This window comes from Bos indicus x Bos taurus, chromosome 25 (assembly GCF_003369695.1).
Source record: "Bos indicus x Bos taurus breed Angus x Brahman F1 hybrid chromosome 25, Bos_hybrid_MaternalHap_v2.0, whole genome shotgun sequence".
NCBI lineage: Eukaryota > Metazoa > Chordata > Mammalia > Artiodactyla > Bovidae > Bos > Bos indicus x Bos taurus.
The window spans coordinates 34893003-34914920 of record NC_040100.1 but is presented as its reverse complement, the minus strand read 5'-3'; the positions used below and the strand labels follow the sequence as shown (position 1 = coordinate 34914920).

At 47.9% G+C, this 21918-nt stretch overlaps 1 protein-coding gene across 8 annotated transcripts in view; it reads left to right on the top strand.

Moving 5' to 3' along the window:
- Positions 1 to 21918, top strand: part of ABAT (4-aminobutyrate aminotransferase) — an 89460-nt gene that overhangs the window by 54053 nt on the left and 13489 nt on the right. For 5 of the 8 annotated variants that reach the window (XM_027528261.1, XM_027528264.1, XM_027528265.1 and 2 more), the window contains 9 exons: positions 547 to 644; positions 2415 to 2444; positions 4694 to 4811; positions 7777 to 7826; positions 15621 to 15701; positions 16313 to 16405; positions 16883 to 16945; positions 17903 to 17966; positions 18951 to 19132. In XM_027528261.1, the coding sequence (XP_027384062.1) occupies positions 547 to 644; positions 2415 to 2444; positions 4694 to 4811; positions 7777 to 7826; positions 15621 to 15701; positions 16313 to 16405; positions 16883 to 16945; positions 17903 to 17966; positions 18951 to 19132 (779 nt within the window). The remainder of the gene's footprint in view (positions 1 to 546; positions 645 to 2414; positions 2445 to 4693; positions 4812 to 7776; positions 7827 to 15620; positions 15702 to 16312; positions 16406 to 16882; positions 16946 to 17902; positions 17967 to 18950; positions 19133 to 21918) is intronic. The other 3 variants (XM_027528266.1, XM_027528269.1, XM_027528268.1) reach the window with 1 other exon arrangement.

Here is a 21918-nt window from a genome sequence, read left to right as displayed (position 1 = left end):
CACAATACATATGGATATAGATAAATTTTTTTTTACAAAATCTGGATAATTTTTATTATGGATACATAATATTCCCAATATCCTGCTGTCCATGAAAACGGTGGGACATGGCACATTCTATTTACCGACCCTCCCTGTTGGACATTTAGGCTGTTTCTTCTCTGTTGTTGTTAGAAACAATGCTATGATGAATATTTTTAATCTACATCTTTTTGCACTGGTCCAATTATTTTCCGGATGAATCCTGAAAACTGAGTTTGCTCAGTCGAAAAGACTAGGAAGTCGGCATCACCTTAGCCTCACGACAGTGGGATGTGAGCATGCCTGCTTGCCTACAGCATCACTGGCACCAGGCTTTCCCACTTCTTGAAATCCTCAGGGTGCTTGTGGTACCCATGTCTGACCACACTCAGAGTTCTGGGATCGTCAGGCTTGCGTGGGTCTCAGGCCCTGGCACTGCCTCTGTTGGGGACTCCCAGTGTTGTAAGGGCAGGATTCTCATATCCTCTGTGCTCAGGGGTTTCTCACCACTTGTGTTTACTGCAGGATCCAGACACATCAGTCAGGCTGCAGCCAAAGTTGACGTTGAATTTGACTATGATGGACCTTTGATGAAGACGGAAGTCCCAGGGCCTAGATCTCGGGTGAGTTGAGCACACTTGAGTGGTGTGTTTCAGAAAAGAGCAAAAAGGGCCCATGGGGCAAGAACACAGCCATGCTGAGGGCCCTGTATCCTTAGCTGCTTTCAGAGAGTTCACTACTAGAGATCCAGAACTTTAAACCAGGCCATCTTTCCATAAGAAGTCAAAGAAGTCTTCTTAGAGGATATGTATCAGTTATCAATTGCTGTAATAGTGCTGCATAACAAACAGTCCCAAAACCTCAACAGCATACAAGTTGCTCATGCATCCATGGTTAACTGGCAGTTGGGTAGGCAGCTGTGTTGGGCTCATCTATGTGCCTGAGGGATGACTGCCCACCAGTTGATCTATGCTAGGCTTGTCTTGGGTCACTGTGGTAATGTGGCTCTGCCTCATGGGTCTCTCATATTCCAGCCAGCCAGCCTGGGCTTGTTCTCATGGTGATGGAAAGGAGCGCTTGCTCTATGTCTCTTGAGCCAGGCTCCCCACTGACCCACCATTACTTCCACCTCGTTCTGTTGGCCAAAGCAAGTTACATGGCTTGTTTCTGAGTCCAGAGTCAGGGGCTGGGGCAGAGCATCCCACCAACAGTGAAAGAACCTGACTGTGTGATGTGGCACAGGGCGTGTATGGCAGATGCCTCCCTGAGCTTGATCTTGAAGGGCCACAAGGAGGAACTGGCAGGAGTGCATTCTGTTCTAGGTGAGGGGAATGGTGACAAGCCCGCAGGGTGACAGTGCATGGTGTGTGAGAGACTTTGGGCAGCTCAGAATTCATGGAATAGGTGTTAGAGACACGGCCAGGGGTGTTGCGGCTTCTCCCCAAAGAAGCTACAAAATCTGCATACACCACGCTTTGCAAGTCTGGTTAGCCTTGATTCTGGGTTATGAGTCCAATACTGTTTCTAATGTTTGCATCTAAAAAATAACAGTGAAAACCTTTGTAACACAAATTTAGTTTTTCTCTGCATATTTTGCAGGTTTTATCCATACACAGTGTCTTTGTTTTTTAAAAGTCAAAAGATGTTTCTTTTGACATTGAAACTATTTAATAAACTAGAAGTCTTTGTGCTGATGTAAATGATTGTAGCTATTTTGCATGGCTCTTTGCTAACAAAAGAAGACTTTTTTCATGCATATTTCTATTGGTGAGGGGTGAATTTTAATTTAATAATAGTAAAATAGCTGGAATAAATTTCATATTCTTATCATGAATATTATTTTGTATTTTTACATGGAAATATATGATTTTATGACACTAATTGCTAAAGTTTACTTTCTGTGACTTCTTTTCAGAAATGAAGTCCTTGTAATAGTAAAATCCCTAGTTTATAATTCCCAGTTGCTAAGTATAATTGTACAAATGATTTATGGAATGTTCAGATTATAATTATAAATGGTGCAGATTTCTATTTTCCTAATGGTGTGTTAGAGCTTTTATTTTTCCCTAAGTAAAAAAAGAGCCCATGCTTTTCGGGACATTAGATAAATATCTTCAGCTCAATTTTTTTTGGTTAAATATTTTAGTTTACTTGATTGTTATCTTTGAAGAGTCCGACCCTCCAAGCTGTCTGTTGCACTGGTAATTGAACTGGCAAGAATCATTTCCTACCAACTATTTCTCTTAAGGATTTAAAAAAACATGTATAATATTGTTGACTAACTATTAAGTTATTGACATGAAGGGGGAAAAGCCCCAAGACTTGGTAAAAGATGAAAGATTTTAAGCAAGTGTGTGTCCTTGCTATGAGGCTTTTTTTCTTCTCTCCTGCAGGAGCTAATGAAACAGTTGAATATAATTCAGGTAAGTGGGGAATCCTATCTTTGCTTCTTGGTTACAACTTAATCTGTGCTTATTCTTTTTATAAAACATGCTTTCGTTCTAAACCTTTTTTTCCCCCTAATTTCATCTGTTATTTCTTCTTTGACTCGTTAGGGTTTGTTTGTTTGTTTTTAATTTTTTATTTGGCTAAGGTGGGTCTTAGTTTCAGTACGCAGGATCTTAGATCTTTGCAGCATGGGGGATCTTTAGTTGTGGCATGTGGGATCTAGTTCCCTGACCAGGGATTGAATCTGACCCCCTGCATTGAGAACATGGAGTCAGCCCCTGAACCACCAATGAGGGGTGTCCCTCAATGGTTATTTACATAGTGTAATTCCCACATTTTGGTGAACTTCCCAAACTTCTGAGATTTCTAATCTCCTTCAACTGGGGTTGGAAAACTTATTTTGAATGATTTCAATCCTTGGAAATTTATTGACCCTTTTTTATGGCCTAGCATGTGGTCTATTCTAGAAAATGTTCTGTATGCACTTGAGAGGGATGTATACCCTGCTGTTGTTGGGTGGGGTGTTCCACACGTGTTTGTGAGATCTGCTGATTCTGAATGTTGTTCACATCTCTTTCCTCATTAATCCTCTGCCTGGTTGTCCTATCCGTTATTGAAAGCCAGGGACTGAAGTGTCCAACTAGTCTTACAGAATTATCATTTCCCTTCAGTTCTGGCAGGTTTTGCTTCATGTATTTGGGGCTGTATATCAGGTTTCCCAGGTGGCTCAGCGGTAAAGAATCCGCCTGCAATGCCAGAGACCTGGGTTCGATCCCTGGGTCAGGAAGACTCCTGGAGGAGGGCATGGCTACCCACTCCAGTATTCTTGCCTGGAGAATCCCATGGACGGAGGAGCCTGGCAGGCTGCAGTCCATGGGGTCCAAAGAGCCAGACATGATGGAGCAACTAAACAACAATATCAGCCGCTTACATGTTTATGGTCTTCTTTGTGGATGGACCCTTCTGTCATCATAAAATGCCTCTCTTTACCTCTAGAAACATCTTGTTTGTTTACCTGTTTCATCTGATATTAGTATAAAACATCCAGCTTCCTTATGATTACTGTGAGAATTATGTAGCTTTTCCTATCTTTTTACTCTCAACCTAATTTGTATTCTAGAATCTAAAATGTATCTCATGTAGATGGCATATCACTGAATCTTTTAATCCAGTCAGATAGTTTCTGATTTTTTTTTTTATTGACTTGCTTAATCCATGCACAGTTAATGTTACCATTGATGTAGTTGTATTCACAGGTTCAGTTTTATTTTCTGGTTTCTTTAATTATAACATTTGTTTATTTGGCTGCACTGGGGCAGTGGCATGTGGGATCTAGTTCCCTGACCAGGGATTGAGCCCAGGCCCCTTGCAGGGGGAGCAAGGAGTCAGCTGCTGAGCCACCAGGGAAGTCCCCAGTTTTATTTTTTGTTCTCTCTCTTTCTCTTGTCTTTTTTCTTCCTCACCTTGGTTTCTACTAATTTTTGGTACATAATGTGAAAATCTTCTAGTGTACCATTTTCATTTCTTTCACTATATACTATATATATATTATATTATCAATATATAATCACTATCATTTTTTAGTTTTCTTAGGCCCTAAAACTTACCATATACATCTTAACTTTCCAGAATTTTCTTCAGATTTATTTTTCAATCTTTTTTGTTGGGATAAATAAAACACATACAGGAAAAAGAATCATCAAATACAAATCCACAGCATCATAAATGATTATAAAGCAAATCACCTATGTATTGATAATTACCTGCAGGGCAAAAAAATCCTACATTGTCAACAACCACAGACCCCATCCATGTGTCTTTAAATGGTCAGGACATGGTTTGAACCCAGGTCTCCTGCACTGCAGGGCCTTCCCAGGTGGTGCTAGTGGTAAAGAACCCACTTGCCAGTGAGGGAGACATGAGAGACACGGGTTTGATCCCTGGGTCAGGAAGATCTCCTGGAGAAGGGCATGATAACCCACTCCATTATTCCTGTCTGGAAAGTCCCATGGGCAGAGGAGCCTGGTGGGCTACAGTCCATGGGGTCACAAAGAGTCGGACACCACTGAAGCGTCTAAGCATGCATACTCCTGCATGGCAGGCAGATTCTTTACTGTCTGAGCCATCAGGGAGGCACTTTACTTCAGCAGTTCAAGCTTAGTCCTGAAAGACTGGGGGTCTAGGGAATTTCAGTGAGCCTGATCCAGTCTCTTCTTTCCCCAAGAATGCAGAGGCTGTGCACTTTTTCTGCAATTATGAAGAGAGTCGAGGCAATTACCTGGTGGATGTGGACGGCAACCGGATGTTGGATCTTTATTCCCAGATCTCCTCGGTCCCTATAGGTAAGAGCTGGAAAATAAATCCCTGGATGGAGCTTCTTTCTGTGTTAGTCATGGTTATCTGGACTTCAGTCGCTCCTTCCAAGAGATACATCCTTGTGTGTGGCCAGACACTTCCCTCAAGGGCAGAGGATAAGAACAAGTCATTTGCAGAGGGTGTATTAGAAAAGGAACTTTACCTGTCTTTTCTCATTTACTCCTCCCCCAAAACCTGACAAGTGTGGGTCTGGGTGAATATACCCGTTTTGTAGGTAGATAAGCAGAGTTTGGAGAGGAAGCACAGGCAGGATGTGAACCCGTGGCCAACATCAGCAGTCTTAGGACTCCTGGAAGAAGGTCGGAGGTGGGGATTCAGTGACAGTGGTTAATTAAGGGAGAGCTGGGTGGGGCGGGGCGGGGGGGTGGCGCAGAGCTATGGAAAGGGGAGGGAGAGAAACAGCAGAGAGCAAAGGGAAGGTGAAGAAGGATGAGGTCTCAGCCAGAGACCAGCCACAGCCTGATTCCACAGGGCGGTGGGAGTGGGGGCTCTGGAATGTGAATTGCACCCCAAAGTCAAACCCAGACCAATGCGAAGAGGCTGATCTTTTGGCCCCCCTGGGCCAGTCGGGTCATCGCACATCAGCTGCCAGGGGGAAGGATGCCATCTTTCAGGCAACGCGGCTTCCATTCATCAGGGGCAATTTGCCAGAGGAGGTGGCTGGAGCCACTTTCAGTGTCCCCCTCCCCCCAGGATACATGCACACAGAGCAGCTGGAAGAGGGGTGGCTGGGCCAAGAAAGTATCTCTCTCAGCAGGCTCACCTCCTGGCCATCCAGAGCAAGGCTGTCCTACTGCAGGAGGGAGAGGCAGGGCTGATGGGCACAGGCTGTTTGTAGCTTGGCTGGTCCGTGTTTCTTTGGTCGATGGAGTCCTCACGGCACCCGCCGATCTGTAAGCTGAGTATCTGTGAAGCCTGTCCCTTCGTGGATAATCCTGGAATATTTACAGCTCCCCACCCACCTCCAGCCCCCTCCACCCACCCGCTTAGGGTCTTTCCACAGAGATCCGCCCCTGCATTAGGTTTCCACGCCTCCTCTGCTTTTGCCAAGTTGGGTCCCTCAAACCTATTTATTTCCCATGAAGATGAGATCCAACAGCAGGCAGATATATGACTCATTGTTTCTGGTAAGTTCATCATTCAGAGATGCCTTGGCCTCTGAAGGTGACTTGGAGTCTGAGATTTACGAATCTGTCTCTCCATGTCCTACCAGAGTGAAAGGGGTAAAATCTCGCATTATCCCAAAACCGTGGGCCCGTCTCTTCCTGGCTAACCCCTATATCCTCCCCACCACCACCCAGGGCTCCTTCAGCTCAAATCCCCAGCCAGCCGGCATCTCTATGGGGCTAGGGGAATCGGGCTGATCAGACTGGCAGCAGTTGTTAAAAGACCAGAAGTTCAGGGCTTCCCCGGGGGCTCAGTGGTAAAGAATCCACCTGCCAATACAGGAGACACGGGTTCGATCCCTGATCCAGGAAGATCCCACACGCCCTGGAGCAACTAAGCCCGTGTGCCCCAGCTTGTGAACCCGAGCTCTGGAGCCTGTGCCCCGCAACAAGGGAAGCCACCGCAATGAGAAGCCCACGCATTACAACTGGAGAATAGCCCCAGCTCTCCGAAACTAGAGAAAAGCCCACACAGCTACGAAAACCCAGAGCAAGCCAAAATAAATACATAAATAAAATTATTTTTTTAAAAGGCCAGAAGTTCTAAAAGTTTTGTCTCTGGCCACCTTTATTTTACATCTGTAGTCATTGAAATAATTTTTTTTAACTAATAATTACTGAAAATTTGCTGTCTGGCATAGTGTCTTCCAAGGGCTTCCCAAGTGGCCCTAGTGGCAAAGAACCTGCCTGCCTGTGCAGGTAATGTAAGAGACTCAGGTTGGATCCCTGGGTCGAGAATATCCCCTGGAAAGGGGAATGGCAACCCACTCCAGTATTCTGGACAATCCCATGGACAGAGGAGCCTGGCAGGCTACAGTCTATGGGGTTGCAAAGAGTCTGCTGAAGCAACCTAGCCTGAATGCATAATGTCTTCTGTGTTCTCTCACTTAATCCCTACAACCATCCTATAACGTCGGATCTTTTAATATCACCTCAGGCCCATCAATAGGGAGTCAGTTTCAAGGGGTTTCAGGGTTCCCACGGCCATCCAAGGAGCCTGAAGGTTTGCACCAATGACTCTGCCTCCTAAGCTTACTTCTATAATAGCAGCCTCCAGACAGCTACCCCTGCCCTGCGGTGTGGGCAGGGGGGGCCCCATGACATCAAAGACTCGGGTGTGCAGGGACTTCCCTGAGGGTCCAGTGGCTAAGACTCTGCGCTTCCACCGCAGGGGGCACAGGTTCAGTCCCTGGTCTGGAACTAGGATTCCACCTGCTGCTCGGTGTGGTAAAAAAAAAATCCAGCAGTAGGATTTCCTGATCAGAGGGGCTAGCTCTGCTTTCATCTTTCTTTCTGAAGCCAATAAGAAAAGTTGCATCTGTGGCTTAATGTGATTCCCTGACACTGCCTTTATCTACTGAGGCAGAAAAGTTATCAACATCCAGATAGCGTGGTAAGAGTCAGAGCCCAAAGACCTCTGGCCACAGGTCAGTTGGGAAAACCCCCAGAGTGTTCCTTACTTGGGGAACAAGCAATTCCCAACCTTGGTCCCGGCACCCCTGGGGGTGGGGCAAGTGGTGGAGAGACGGAGGAAGAGTGTTAATCACTCTCTCCCCTGGTCCTCACACCACTGCCCCAGTCCACAGCCCCTGCATCCGACAGAGTGAAGTTACAGGGCGTTTCCCAGGCAGGGCCCCAGGAATGGGCCTTTGTGTGTGAAAAGGGTTGCAGGGTTGGAAGGGAAGGGAGGAGGCAGGCGATGGGGTGAAGGGCAGGGGACCCCCAGATACGATGCTGGTCTCTAACTGTATCTTCCTCTCCCCAGGTTACAACCATCCTGCTCTCATGAAACTCGTTCAACAGCCTCAAAATATGGTGAGTGCCCGGGGTTGTGTTCATGGAGATTCAGAGGCTGACTGGGGCAGCCTTTGGAAATGGTCCATCCATTCAGTCCTCCCTGAAATATTTGTTGAGTCCATACAGTGTGGTAAGCCCTTGGAACGCCTTGCCAACACCGCGCCCTGCTCCCACAGAGGCAGCCAGTTAACCACACACATAAGCAGAGAATCGCAGCCATAGGAAACGCTACTGAGCGAGACAATCAGTGCTGTGTGGGCACAAGACAATGATCATGATAATAATGAGCAATAATTAAGAGCATAATACGTATAAAGACTGTGGCCGGCACAGATCGAATATTGCCAAGTCTCTGAGTCAGCTACTGTTGTTATCCCTGTTTTACAGATGAGGGAGCTGAGCCCAGAGAGGTTAAGTATTTGTCCAGAGTCACACAGCCAGAAGAGGTGCTGGAGATAAAAAACCCAAGGGAGCTGGGCTTTTTTAGGGATGGACGGGCTGGGGGCTGGGGGAGAGTGGTCCCTGTAGGGAGTGGAGGGTGGGAGGGAGAGGTGCAAGGAGCTTCAGGAGCGAAAGAGGGCATGGCAGCCGGATCGGAAGAGGCAGGAAAGGTCCAAGAGTGGTGGGGTGGCAGGCAGGGGCTGGGGCAATTTCCCATCCTTGGCATCGCTACCGTTTGGAGCCAGATTCTTCTCGGTGGCGGGGGCTGTTGACTGATGACGCTGGCTGTAACACACATGGAGATGTGCGTGCACACTCAGCGTGCTGTGTGTGTGCGTTTAGTCGCTTCAGTCGTGCCTGACTCTGCGACCCATGGACTGTAGCCCGCCAGGCTCCTCTGTCCACGGGATTCTCCAGGCAAGAATACTGGAGTGGGTTGCATGCCCTCCTCCAGGGGATCTTCCCGACCCAAGGATAGAACTCAAGTCTCCTGCATAGCGGGCAGATTCTTTACCATCTGAACCATCAGGGAAGCGTACTACTGAATGAATTGTCCCCTGTTACCCAGTGTTTCTCACCTTTTTCTTCCCATTATCACTCGCTTAAGGAGTCTTTTTTTGGCCGCACCATTCTGCATGTGGGATCTTAGTTCCCCAACCAGGAATTGAACCCACAACCCCTGTAGTAGAAGCACAGAGTCTTAATCACGGGACCACCAGGGAAGTCTCTCCAGAGGCTTTTTAGACATTATTTCCCCAATTATCCTCCCCAACCATGAAACTTTAAAACCACCCTGTTTTAGTTTCCTGTTGCTGGCATCACAAACTACCACCAGCCTAGGGATTTAAGACAACAGCCGTTTGGGGTCTCACAGATCTTATGGGTCTAGAATCCGGTGAGCAAAGCTGAATGCTCTGCCTCGCAGCTCACAAAGCTGAGGTCAGCTCTTAGCTGGAGGCTCCGGGGGAGGATCTGCTTTGGGGCTCATTCAGGTCGTTGGCAGAGTTCGTTTCACGTGGTCCTTCCACCGTCAAGCCAGCAGTGTATGATCCTGCTCTCTTTGTATCTCTTCTCCGCCTCTGCCCTGAGCCAAGGGCTCGTGTGTTTGCAGTTAGCCCACCCAGAAGATCTAGGACTGTCTCCTTTCTGAGCTGAATAGGAAGCTTAATAAGACCTGCAAAGCCCCCTCTGCTGTGTAACAGTCACAGTTGTGGGGAGGGGATAGAGTAAGGTATCTTCTTGGAAGCCATAATGGTGCCCACAACACACCTATGATGCATGGTGTGTCTGTACGTATGAAGAAGTGTGAAGTGTTAGTCACTCAGTCATGTCCGACTCTTTGTGACCCCAAGGACTGTAGCCCACCAGGCTCCTCTACCATGGAATTCTCCAGGCAAGAATACTGGAGTGGGTTGCCATTTCCCTCTCCAGGGGATCTTCCTGACCCCAGGATCGAGCCTGCATCTCTTGCATTGCAGGCAGATTCTTTACCACTGAGGCACCATGGAAGCCTCCCCTTACTTCTAACAGCACATGGACAGAATCGTACTGCGTGTGCTCTTTATCACATCTGGCTTATCTCACTCAAAATCCATCTGGAGATGTGTCCTTGGTAGCCACAGGGCATCCATCCTCCCGGCTTTAATCGTTCCATTGTGTGAACGCACTGTAATTAGCATCCTACCTACCTCGGATGAGCATCTGAGTCACTTCTCACAAAGGCCACTGCTGTGGACCTTCCAGTGTGTCTGTTGGTGACACAGTCATGCGTCCCACGATACAAGACATAGACAAAGCCAGTCCATCTCTACAGCAGTGTGCACACACGGTCAGCCTCAGCAGATCCCCAGATCCCCGGACAGTTTTCCCTCTGGCCACTCCCCAACCTACCCCCCTACCCCGGGCGCCACACATCATTAGGGCTTCCATTTTTCTCAGAGTGTGACATCATGTCCACACATAAGGGGTGTGATTCCCAAAAAGAAATCAAAGAAAGACAGGAGGACTGAAAGCCTGACCCCGGCAGGAACCAACTCTTATTTTTTATAATATTTGTATATTTGACTTGGGTCTCAGTTGCAGCACGTGGATCTTTGTGTGTGTCATTCAGGATCTTTGGTTGCAGTGCACGGACTCCCTGGGCTTCCCCCCATCATGGTTCAATGGGTAAAGAATCTGCCTGCCAATGCAGGAGTCGCAGGAGCTGCAGGTTTGATCCCTGGGATGGGAAGATCCCCTGGAGGAGGGCATGGCAACCCACTCCAGCATTCTTGCCTGGAGAATCCCATGGACAGAGGAGCCTAGCGGACTACAGTCCATGGGGTCTCGAAGAGTTGGACACGACTGAAGCGACTGAGCACGCACACACTCTCTAGTTCAGTGTGCGGGCTCTACAGCACAGGCTCAGTAGTTGGGGCAAAGCTCCACGTCATGTGGGGTCTTAGTTATCTAGCGAGGAATCGAACCCATGTCCCTGCACTGCAAGGAGGATTCTTAACCACTGGACCAGCAGGGAAGTCCCCTCTCCAGCCATAAAGAAGCAGCAGAAGATAACAGGAAAGAACTCAGCTCCTCTTTACCTGTGGGCCGGTGTACCTGCCTGGGAGGGACCTGGGGATGGTTCTCACCTCTGATGGGTTGACAAGTTCAGGAGCTGCTCTGGCAGAAGCCTCGTCCCCCCACCCCCCAAACCCAGGGTGTCTGGCGAGGCCTGTTGGTGTCTCCGAGCGTGTGTTTACATTCAGAGCCCGGCTTTGTTTCGAAACGTTCTGCGGATCCCAGATGCCTCAGCAGTTGGTGCTAAAAAACTGTGTCAACAAACACGCCAGACACATTTGCCGTGTCAGCTGCCTCCGGAGGCAGAGTGGCCCCAACAGCACGTGATTTCCAGGCCCAGGGATTCTGATTTGCGGGGGCAGGGGCGTGGGGAATGCCCTGCGTCCACCTATCCCTGCCAAGAACCTGGACACCACCCCTCATCCTCCCTTCCCCCAGCCAGGCGGGGACCAGTCCTAGCTCCCCCTCTTCCAGTTGGAGTTTCCCATCAGCCCCTCTCCATCCCTTCCTCCCACCTCCATGTCCATTCTCGCCTCCTCCAAACCATCCTCCAAACTGCTCTGTGCCTGGAACCCGCTCCTGGTACCCACTGCCTTCAGGATGCCTCCCAGCTCCTCCTCTTCACGTGCAAAGCGCTTTGTGATCTGGCTCCTGCTTCTTCAGCCTTGTTTCTTTCTTTTTTAAAAAATTAATTAATTTATTTTTATTTTTTTGATTGCACTGGGTCTTCATCGCCGCAAAGCAGACTTTCTCTAGTTGCAGTGATCGGGGGCCACTCTTCCTTGTGACGCGCAGGCTTCTCAATGCAGTGGCTTCTCTTGTTGCAGAGCACAGGCTGTAGGCACACAGGCTTACATAGCTGTGGCGCGTGGACTTAGTTGGTCCTGTCGTGTGGAATCTTCCCGGAACAGCAATTGAATCTGTGTCCCCTGCATTGGCAGGCGAATTCCCATCCATTGTACCACCAGGGAAGTCCCAGCCTCATTCCTTAACATCTGTTCACTTAATGATGGATGGAATACCTACTGTGTGCCGGGCACTGTCCTTGGTGCTGACCTCGATAACACGATCACAGTCTAGGTTACACTCCAGAATAGTCTGGACCAGTGTCTGGATCACAGATCAGATCTGCCTAGATTGCCACCTAGACCGTAGTCTGGATCAAGGTCTAGATCACAGTCTGAGCTGATGTCGTTCTTGCAGAGGGCTGGGTATGGGGCAGGGAGACTGGCAGAGCCTCAGAGAAGTGACCGATGACCGCCACAAGCTCAGCAGAGTACATCTGAGGCGTCAGACAAGACGACCTTGATTGACGTCTTCCAAACTCTTAGCCCAAGATGCGCTCAGGTGGTGGTCATGGTGTTTTTTACCTGTCCTGGGCAGGCTGTTGCCAAGTCATTGAAGTCTTGAGATGGTGCTTATCAACCCTTTCATACCCCAACCACATCATCTATAATTCATGTCCCGGGTCACCTGGATCTAACCGGTTGCAGTTAAAACTTCTTATGTGCCCGGGGCGGCCTCATCACACTGCTCACAGGCTATACAATATCACTGGTCATTGCATGTACCTGGTCACTGCAATGAACGATGAGTGCCGACTGACATCCGTGGTCTTTGGCTGGGCTGGTCATAGGGCAGCTGACCTTGTCAGCTAAGACATCAATGTGACCTCCAGGCCTTTCCACCTGCGTGATTCTGTCCTTCAGGACTAGCTCCTGCCTCATCTGTAGGCTGTGTCCTCTCACTGGCTCCTGACGAGCACCCAGGAAGGCATCCTCATTTTCTCAAATAAGGACCAGAGAGGTTAAGTGACTTGCCCCAGGTTGCACAGCCACTTAAACCAAAGCCCATTCTCCTCCTTCTGCACTTTACAGCTGCTGAGTCTGATGGCGAGGATTCTAGAAACCTGTCCTCAATTGATTCTGCTACCCAGAGTCCCAGATACCTTCTGTTCTTAATGAATGCCACGCTTTGCCGAACAAGAACACCACCCCCACATCTTGCCTGGGCCCAGAGAGGCAGTCGGCCCAGCCATCTACCTGTGCTGGCAATTCCTCTCCACCCTGAGCTCATGATGTGTTTGGTTTCCTCAGAGGCACATTGACTGTGTGTGTGTGTGCTTAGTTGCTCAACCGTGTCTGACTCTTTGTGACCCTATGGACTGTAGCCCGCCAGGCTCCTCTGTCCATGCGATCCTCCAGGCAAGAATACTGGAGTGGGTTGCCATTTCCTTCTCCAGGGGACATAATGAATGTCTTGAAGCCAAAACAAAAGACCGCTCAGCACCTCCCACAGGCCACCCAAGGTCTCCGGTCTCTGCCAAGCCTACTTACCAACAGCATCTATAGTTTCAGGTGGAGGCTGCCTGCAGTGCCGGCAGAGGATGGGATCGGAAGTCAGCCAACCTGGGTTTGACTCATGGTTCTGCCTCTTTCTATCTGTGTGACTTGAGGCAGGTTGCTTGACCTCTCTGGTCCTCCATTTCCCCGGCTCTACAGTGAAAAGGGTTAACTCCCCCCCATTGTTATTAGACCTATGCAGCTAGTCACAAAGAAGAAAAACCAACCGAGACACGAGGCTACCACGAAGTCTAGCCAGCCACGCCGAATCGCAGTGCCACAGGAGGATGGGTGCTGGGGCCCGCCTGTCCTTGAGTTTCCTCCTGTTTGGATTTGCACTGAGTTTATTTACACAGCTGAGTCTGAGAGAGAAGGGTGCCTGAGAATTTCCAGGCTCAGTCAATCCTTCCTTACTTTTTAACTTGACTCACAGGATCTTAGTTCCTGGACCAGGCATTGAACCTGGGCCCCTTGCATTGAAGGGCTTCCCTGGTGGCTCAGATGGCAGAAAATCTGCTTGCAGTGCAGGAGATGTGGGTTCGATCCTTGGGTCAGGAAGATCCCCTGGAGGAGGGTATGGCAACCCTCTTCAGTATTCTTGCCTACAGAATTCCATGGACAGAGAAACCTAGTGGACTATAGCCCCTTGGGGTTGCAAACAGTCAGACATGACTGAGCAATTAACACTTTCACTTGCTTTGAAACCATGGAGTCTTAACCACTGGACTATCAGGGAAAATCCCCCAATCCTCTTCTTGATAAGCAATCCTCATTGCTTATCTGCTGTGCAGACCCCACTCAGACTCTTGCTGATCCTTCAGGGGGCACTGGCTGCACCTGGAGAGACAGATCAGCTCTGTTCTTATCCCCATTTGCATTTCCATTTGCATCTTTTCCATAAGGGTGGACACATGTTGATACATTTATCAACAGCCACAGAAGGTGCACCACTCAGTGAGCCCTAACATACAACTGTGACTTCGCACATGCCGTTTTACCAGCAACACAACATTATCATCAGTGAATGTGCCTTCGTTTGCTTAACCTACTTTTGGCATTTAGAGTGGTTCTCCTTTTGGTTGAGTGACGCTGCCTCGTTTCCTGGGTTTCAGAAGCGAGTGTCTGTGTAGTGTCAGGTATGCACTGTAGATTTCCTTACAGAGGGAATCCTTCTCTAGACCTGCCTCTATCAAAAAAAGGGAGTTTTCTAACACTACTTCTCTTCATCGGCAGCTCTTTCATTAGCCAGCTTCTTTATCCGATTGCTCTCCTATACCTCACTGTCTTTAAAACTTACAGTTACTGAGACCTCTTTCCCGTTTTTTTTTTTTTTTTTAATTAAAATATAATTCACATGAGGTCAGATCCATCCTTTGCCATATACAATTCTATGGATTTCAACAAACCCATAAACTGGGAATTCCCTGGTAGTCCAGCATGGTTCCACAGCAGGGGGCATGGGTTTGATCCCTGGTCAAGGAGCTAAGATCCTACAAGCCACTTAGTGGGGCCAAAAAATAAATAAAACTTAAATTTTTTTTTCAAATTTATTTGATAATTTTTAAAATAATTTTATTTATTTATCTATTTATTTTTTGGCTGTGCTGGGTCTTCATTGCTGCACAGGCTTTTCTCTAGTTGCAGGGAGCAGGGGCGACTCTGTAGCTGCAGTGGACAGGCTTCTCTTTGGGGTGGCTTCTTCTGTTGCAGAGCACAGGCTGCAAGGTGTGCTGGGAATCTTTGGAAAAGCAGGCGGGCAGTTTGTCAACGTGAGGCTGCCGTCAAGGCATCCTTCTTAAATAAAACTTTTTAGTGTTGTTCAGTCGCCAAGTCGTGTCCTACTCTTAGCCACCCCATGGACTAGTATGCCAGGCTTCCCTGTCCTTCACTATCTCCCAGTTTGCTCAAATTCATGCCCATTGAGTCAGTGATGCTATCTAACCATCTCATCCTCTGCTGTCCCCTTCTCCTCCCGTCTTCAATCTTTCCCAGCATCAGGGTCTTTTCCAGTGACTCGGCTCTTCGCATCAGGTGGCCAAAGTATTGAAGCTTCGGCTTCAGCATCAGTCCTTCCAGTGAATACTCAGGGTTGATTTTGTTTAGGATTGACTGGTTTGATTTCTTTGCTGTCCATGGGACTCTTAAGAGTCTTCTCCAGTACCACAGTTCAAAAGTGTCAATCCTTCAGCACCAATTCTTTCTTTATAGTGATAGCTATAAAGATATAGCTATATATATATATATATATATATATATATATATATATATATAGTGATAGCTACTTGGATAGTACCCCAGCCAAGAAACTGACACTTTGTTTTCAACCCAGAGCCATCCTAGTGGATTTCTCTAAAAGTGCAGGAAAATCTGTCATTCCTGGAAGTGTGAAACACATCCACTCTGAAAAGCATCGCCGGTGGGCGGGACCTGGGTCAGGCAAGAAATCACTGCTGGCATCCTGGCTTTTTTGCAGAGCACATTCATCAACAGACCTGCCCTCGGAATCCTTCCTCCGGAGAACTTTGTGGAGAAGCTCCGGGAGTCCCTGCTCTCGGTGAGTGACTCCATGGGGACAGACTGCAACATGAGGACCCACCTCCGCCCTCCCCACCGCTGGCCCTTGGCTCTGATCTTCAGGAAGCCAGAGTAGCTGGGAAGGAAAGGGTTGGCATCCGTAGCAGTTAAGGATGGGGTGTTTCTGCATTAGTCTCACTCTTCCTGCTGTTTCTTTCAGGATGAGTCTTTTTAAATTTTTCCTTGCAAGAAAAGCTGGGATCCCTCACGTGGTAGGGGGTGGGGTAGGGGGAAAGGGAACCCAGGGGAACTTAAATTAGCATGGATCCCACAACTGGAGCTTTGCCTGTGTCCTTCAGTCCTCCCTGACTTTGGGTTTCAGTGGCCACAACGATCAGTGTCCTTCGGAATCCTGACTTCCCACCTGTAAAATATACAGGCAGTGGTGGGGAGGGCCATCAGGAGGGACCTATGGGCTTCATTCACCTTTTTCCCTCTCTGGCCTCCAGTCCCCAGGCCTTTCTTGGCTTCTCGCTCACCCTCCCAGTCTGGCTGCGTCCAGGACTCCATACCTGGTTCCCTGCCCGCACGTAGCGGTCAGCTGGAGGGAGGTGGGGAGTGGGGAGCCCACAACTGTTTCCCTCTCCACAGGTGGCTCCCAAAGGGATGTCCCAGCTCATCACGATGGCCTGCGGCTCCTGCTCCAACGAGAACGCCTTCAAGACCATCTTCATGTGGTACCGGGTGAGGTTTGGGGCATGCATGCGTGTGCACGTATGCACACACACACACACACAGACTCCTCAGCCCCCAGCTGCACAGTCAGCCCTTGTCCAATTATTCACCCTAGTTGGGCAGAATATTGGACATCAGTGACCATGTCCAAAATCCAGGGAAGGCCACTGGCTAGTCAAGCCTTTCTAAACATCCCAGCAGAGAATGGTACAAAACCTCCCCAGTGTGCTACGCTAGTTTACCTGGAATAACGTACCATCTCACAGATCTTCACTGTTGCCAAGAGAAGAAGGACGAGCCTTATCCGTCCATCTGTTTCATCGCAAGCACTATGAACGGTCTCGGGCCTCCATCCATACATGTAATATTGACATGTGTGAGCAGCTCTTCAGAAAGCACCCCCTCGTGGCTTAGATGTGGGTGCAAAGCAGCAGCTCTCCCTGTCCCAGAGCATCTCTGAGAATCTTTTCTGTTCCATCTTGTCAGAGCAAGGAAAGGGGCCAGTCGAGTTTCTCCAAAGAGGAGCTGGAGACGTGCATGGTCAACCAGGTGAGCCCAGCATCCCCTTCTGTCCTCCTCAAGTCGGAGGGTGTCCCGGTTTGTAAAAAAAAAAAAAAAACAAAACCCACAACATCTGTGAAGTGCAATAAAACAAGCTGCATCTCATATCACATTTGGAGATGAATAAAGGAAAACGACCTGAGGGTATTCTGGAGTTTGTGGGAGAAGGTGCTAGAGTTTTTCCTGGGAGTCTCGGGGACCCAGTGGAGTTGAGCCAGGTCAACCTCCCAGAGACTCAGGGGCCCCCAGGGTGGCCTCTGCAATGTCCCCAGCAGCTCTTCCTGAGTCGCCTGGAGGCAGGTCTGATTTCCTTGCTGAGTGGAGAGTCAGAAGGCAGTGCAGCTGTGCCGTTCACTTAGGGCCAGGAGAGGCCTGGGTGTTCGTGAATTCCTCATGCTCCCAGGGGCAGCCCTGGAGGGCCAGGGAAAGCTGGTGTTCCTCCCCTCCTGCTGATCCAAAGCCTGGGCATGTCCTGTGAGGGGCCCAGCTCAGCATCAGGTCATGGGCGGCAGGTACCACCCCCACACCTGGCCCACCTGTGGGCTGTGGGAGCCAGAGCCACCAAAGCAGGGAAAGGAGAGGGGCTGGGAGGAACTTGAAGAGCCCGTCGACAGCTGGGGTGGTGATGGAAAGGAGACTGGGGGGTGGTGGGGGCCCTGGGGCAGCACGCCCACCCACCTTCGGGCTTGGCCGGGAAAGATGGGCGCCTGTGATGCAGAACTTGTGAGAAGACAGAGGTTCAGAAATGTATCTCATGAAACCTCTTGATTTACAAAAAAGAAAAAAATCCACGGGCTGGATTTTGACCTCTGGTGTCCAGTTTGTAACTTCCCCCTGCGAAGGACCCTTGGTTCCTCTGAGATTTCATGCTCCTCGAGGTTCATGGGAGCAGCCACCTAGGTCCCTAGTTCACAATCCTGACCGATGGTTGTTTCCTGGTTCCAGGCCCCTGGGTGCCCTGACTACAGCATCCTCTCCTTCATGGGTGCTTTCCACGGGAGGACCATGGGTAAGAAGGGCCGTGGGATCCAGAGGTAGCAGGTAGAGTAATAATAACAACAACAGCAATAGCTGCCTCTGATCGGGCGTGGCGGCTTCTACTTATGGTCTCCTTGATTGCACACCATTCTCTGCAGACTAGGGGTGGCTGTTCCCACTTTGCAGATGTGGAAACTGAGGCTCAGCAAGGGAAGGAACATTCAAGGCCATTCAGTGGCAGAGCTAGGATTTAAACCCTTGCCTCTCTGCCTTCAAAGAGTTAGTCTGTGATAAATCAGAAAGCAATGACACACACACACACACACACACAGAGGGACACAAGTGTGCCCCTTCAGCTTCAGGATGTTCCCAGAATTGGGGTTCTGCGGGCACCGGGTCTCCCCAGGCTGCCCCATATCATTCTCAAAAACAATCTGGCAGAAACCAACACAATATTGTAAAGCAATTTTACTCCACCTAAAAAGTAAATTTAAAAATAATTAAAAAGCATTTGCTGTGGTCCTGCTTTATTGAAGGTACCATTCACTGAAGGCACAGTAGTTCTGAAATGAAAAAAGTACAATCTTTGCCTTAAAAAAATCTAATAGATAAAGACTTTGGGAATTAAGAGTGTATCTTGACCTGCCCTAAAGTTTTTATAACTACTGTGATTAAAACCAGACATACATGAAGCTTTAGAGAGACCATGTAATGGATTTGTTGTTGTTGTTCAGTCGCTAAGTAGTATCTGACTCTTTGCAACCCCATGGACTTCAGCACACCAGGCTTCACTACCTCCCAGAGTTTGCTCAAATTCATGTCCATTGAGTCGGTCCTATAGTGATGTAATGAGTCAGTGATGTAATGATGTAATGGATAGAGGAGTTAATTCTGTTTATGAGAAATCCAATCTTCATTTTCTGTGATCCAAAACATAAAATTTAATAAATTCACAAACTTTGAAATTCTTTTAAAAAAAAAAAAAAAAAAGAATGGTCCACCTTCCTTCCCCCAGCCAACCTCTGCTCTTCTGTTCTGCTGGGCTTAGGTTGCTTAGCAACCACGCACTCCAAAGCCATTCACAAGATCGACATCCCCTCCTTCGACTGGCCCATCGCACCGTTCCCACGGCTGAAATATCCTCTGGAAGAGTTTGTGAAAGAGAACCAACAAGAAGAGGCCCGCTGTCTAGAAGAGGTAACACCCGGACCCTCCCGGTCCTCTCCTCAACACCCCTTCCTGACCCTCAGCACACCGAGAATTAGCCCAGATAAGAGGAATACACACAGAGTGTCTGGGGATCCATGTGGCACTCCCTGGGTGGGTCAGAGGGACAGGGAGCCACGTGTCCCGATGTTCCATGTTAGGAAAGGCAATGAGACACTGATTTTGCCACCCAGCCTCCATCACCCGGCTTCTGGTACCAACTTCTGTATCATTTAAGTTTCTTTGGGGACAAGCTTCACTGAATCCAGAATAAGAGAAAACGAACTGATGGAAAGAATATGGGACAGCTCATAGGGAAACTGATTCCAGGGGATCCTCTAATCCCCTGTGTCTCAGTCTTCGCCAGAATCCTGGGGCTTTTGGGAGAGCCCTGGAGGTTGCAGGGTCGGGGGCTAAGGATGGGCGACCCTGGTCACCACGCCTTCACTTCAACCAACAGCCCCACCTTGATCTGTCCCAGATATTAGGGTTCCATGTAAGATGTTGAAAGGATTGTGTTGTTTGAGGGGGCAGGTGGGGAGTGGCTATCACTGTTCATCCCTGTTCAGATTTGGATTTGAGCTCAGATCAGGCTGGTTTCCCTCTTACCCACATCTTTCTTTTGAATTAATAGGTTTCGCGTACTAGGTGTGAACTAGGTGCTAGGTATTTCGTTGTTGTCGTGGTCTAGTCACTAAGTTGTATCCGACTCTTTTTCAACCCTATGGACTGTAGCCTCCTGGCTCCTCTGTCCATGAGATCTCCCAGACAAAAATATTGGGGTGTGTTGTCATTTCCTGCTTCAGGGGATCTTCCCAATCCAGGGATCGAACCCACATCTCCTGCATTGCAGGCAAATTCTTTACCGCTGACCCACCTGGCTATTTAGTGGTAAATAAAAGAAGCAAGATGATGGAGTCCAAGCAAAATAAGGCCAGCCACAAGTCCCCACAGCCTTCCTAGTCATATTTTTAAAAGGTAAAAAGACCTGGGAGAATAATTTTAATAACATTTTATTGAACCCAGTGTATCCCAAAATATTACTGTGTCAACACGTCATTAATATTTTTAAATTATTGATGAGATATTTTTATATGCTTTTTTTGTGTTGAACCTTCAAACTGCTGGGTGTGTTTTAGATGTAAAGTACATCTCAGTTTGGACCAGCTGCATTCCAAGCGCTGGATAGACATGTGTCTCTTCTGCATCCTATCAGAAAGTGCAGACTAGTCAGAAACACAGCACTGGACAAATAAATGGAAAAACAGCCATGCAATGACAAATTGCAAATGACACTCAAAGCAAAAAAAGCATCTGACCACTTCCGTGGGGCCATTGGTGAGGCAGAGACCAAAATTACATCATTCGCATAGATGATTTTCCTTTAATTCTGCATAACAGAGAAAGATTGCACTTGTTACTCTATCTGGGTATGTGGTTTGGGTTTTTTAGATTAAGTATAATTATTAAATTATTAATGAAGTATCACAATTACTATTCCTTAATTATTTATAAGATGATGCCTGTTTTAGAACAAGACTTCAAGAAATATAACCACTTGGGGAAAATCAGATGCTTTTCTTACTACTCCATCACTGTTAACAGTTAAAAACTTTTTTTTCTTGTAATGAGCTATCAGAGATCAGATCAGTCGCTCAGTCATGTCCGACTCTTTGCGACCCCATGAATCACAGCACGCCAGGCCTCCCTGTCCGTCACGAACTCCCGGAGTTCACTCAGACTCACGTCCATCGAGTCAGTGATACCATCCAGCCATCTCATCCTCTGTCGTCCCCTTCTCCTCTTGCCCCCAATCCCTCCCAGCATCAGAGTCTTTTCCAGTGAGTCAACTCTTCGCCTGAGGTGGCCAAAGTACTGGAGTTTCAGCTTTAGCATCATTCCTTCCAAAGAAATCCCAGGGCTGATCTCCTTCAGAATGGACTGGGTGGATCTCCTTGCAGTCCAAGGGACTCTCAAGAGTCTTCTCCAACACCACAGTTCAAAAGCATCAATTCTTCGGTGCTCAGCCTTCTTCACAGTCCAACTCACATCCATACATGACCACTGGAAAAACCATAGCCTTGACTAGACGAACCTTTGTTGGCAAAGTAATGTCTCTGCTTTTGAATATGCTATCTAGGTTGGTCATAACTTTCCTTCCAAGGAGTAAGCATCTTTTAATGAGCTATAGGGAAGGAGAATCTGAAAAAGAATATGTGTGTGTTTGTGTGTGTGTAACTTAGTTTGCTTTATACCAGCAACTAACACAACACTGTAGATTAACTATGCTTCAATTTTTTTTAATGATTTTAATGTAGAAGGGTGCCCATTTCTCCACATCCTCTCCAGCATCTATTATTTGTACACTTTTGATGGCGGCCATTCTGACTGGTGTGAGGTTGTAAGTTACTGTACTTTTGACTTGCATTTCTCTAATAATTAGTGATGTTGAGCATCTTTTTATGTGCCTGTTGGCCATCTGTATGCCTTCTTTGGAGGAATGTCTATTTAGGCCTCCTGACCATTTTTTGATTGGGTCATTTGGTTTTTTGTTACTGAGTTATATGAGCTGTTTGTATATTTTAGAAATTGAGCCCTTGTCTGTTGCATCATTTGCAAGCATTTTCTCCCAGTTCATTGGTTGTCTTTTTGTTTTGCTTATGGTTTCTTTCACTATGCAAAAGCTTATACATTTGATTAGGTCCCGTTTATTTTTGCTTTTATTTCTATTGCCTGGGAGACTGACCTAAGAAAAGGTTGCTAAAATTTATACCAGG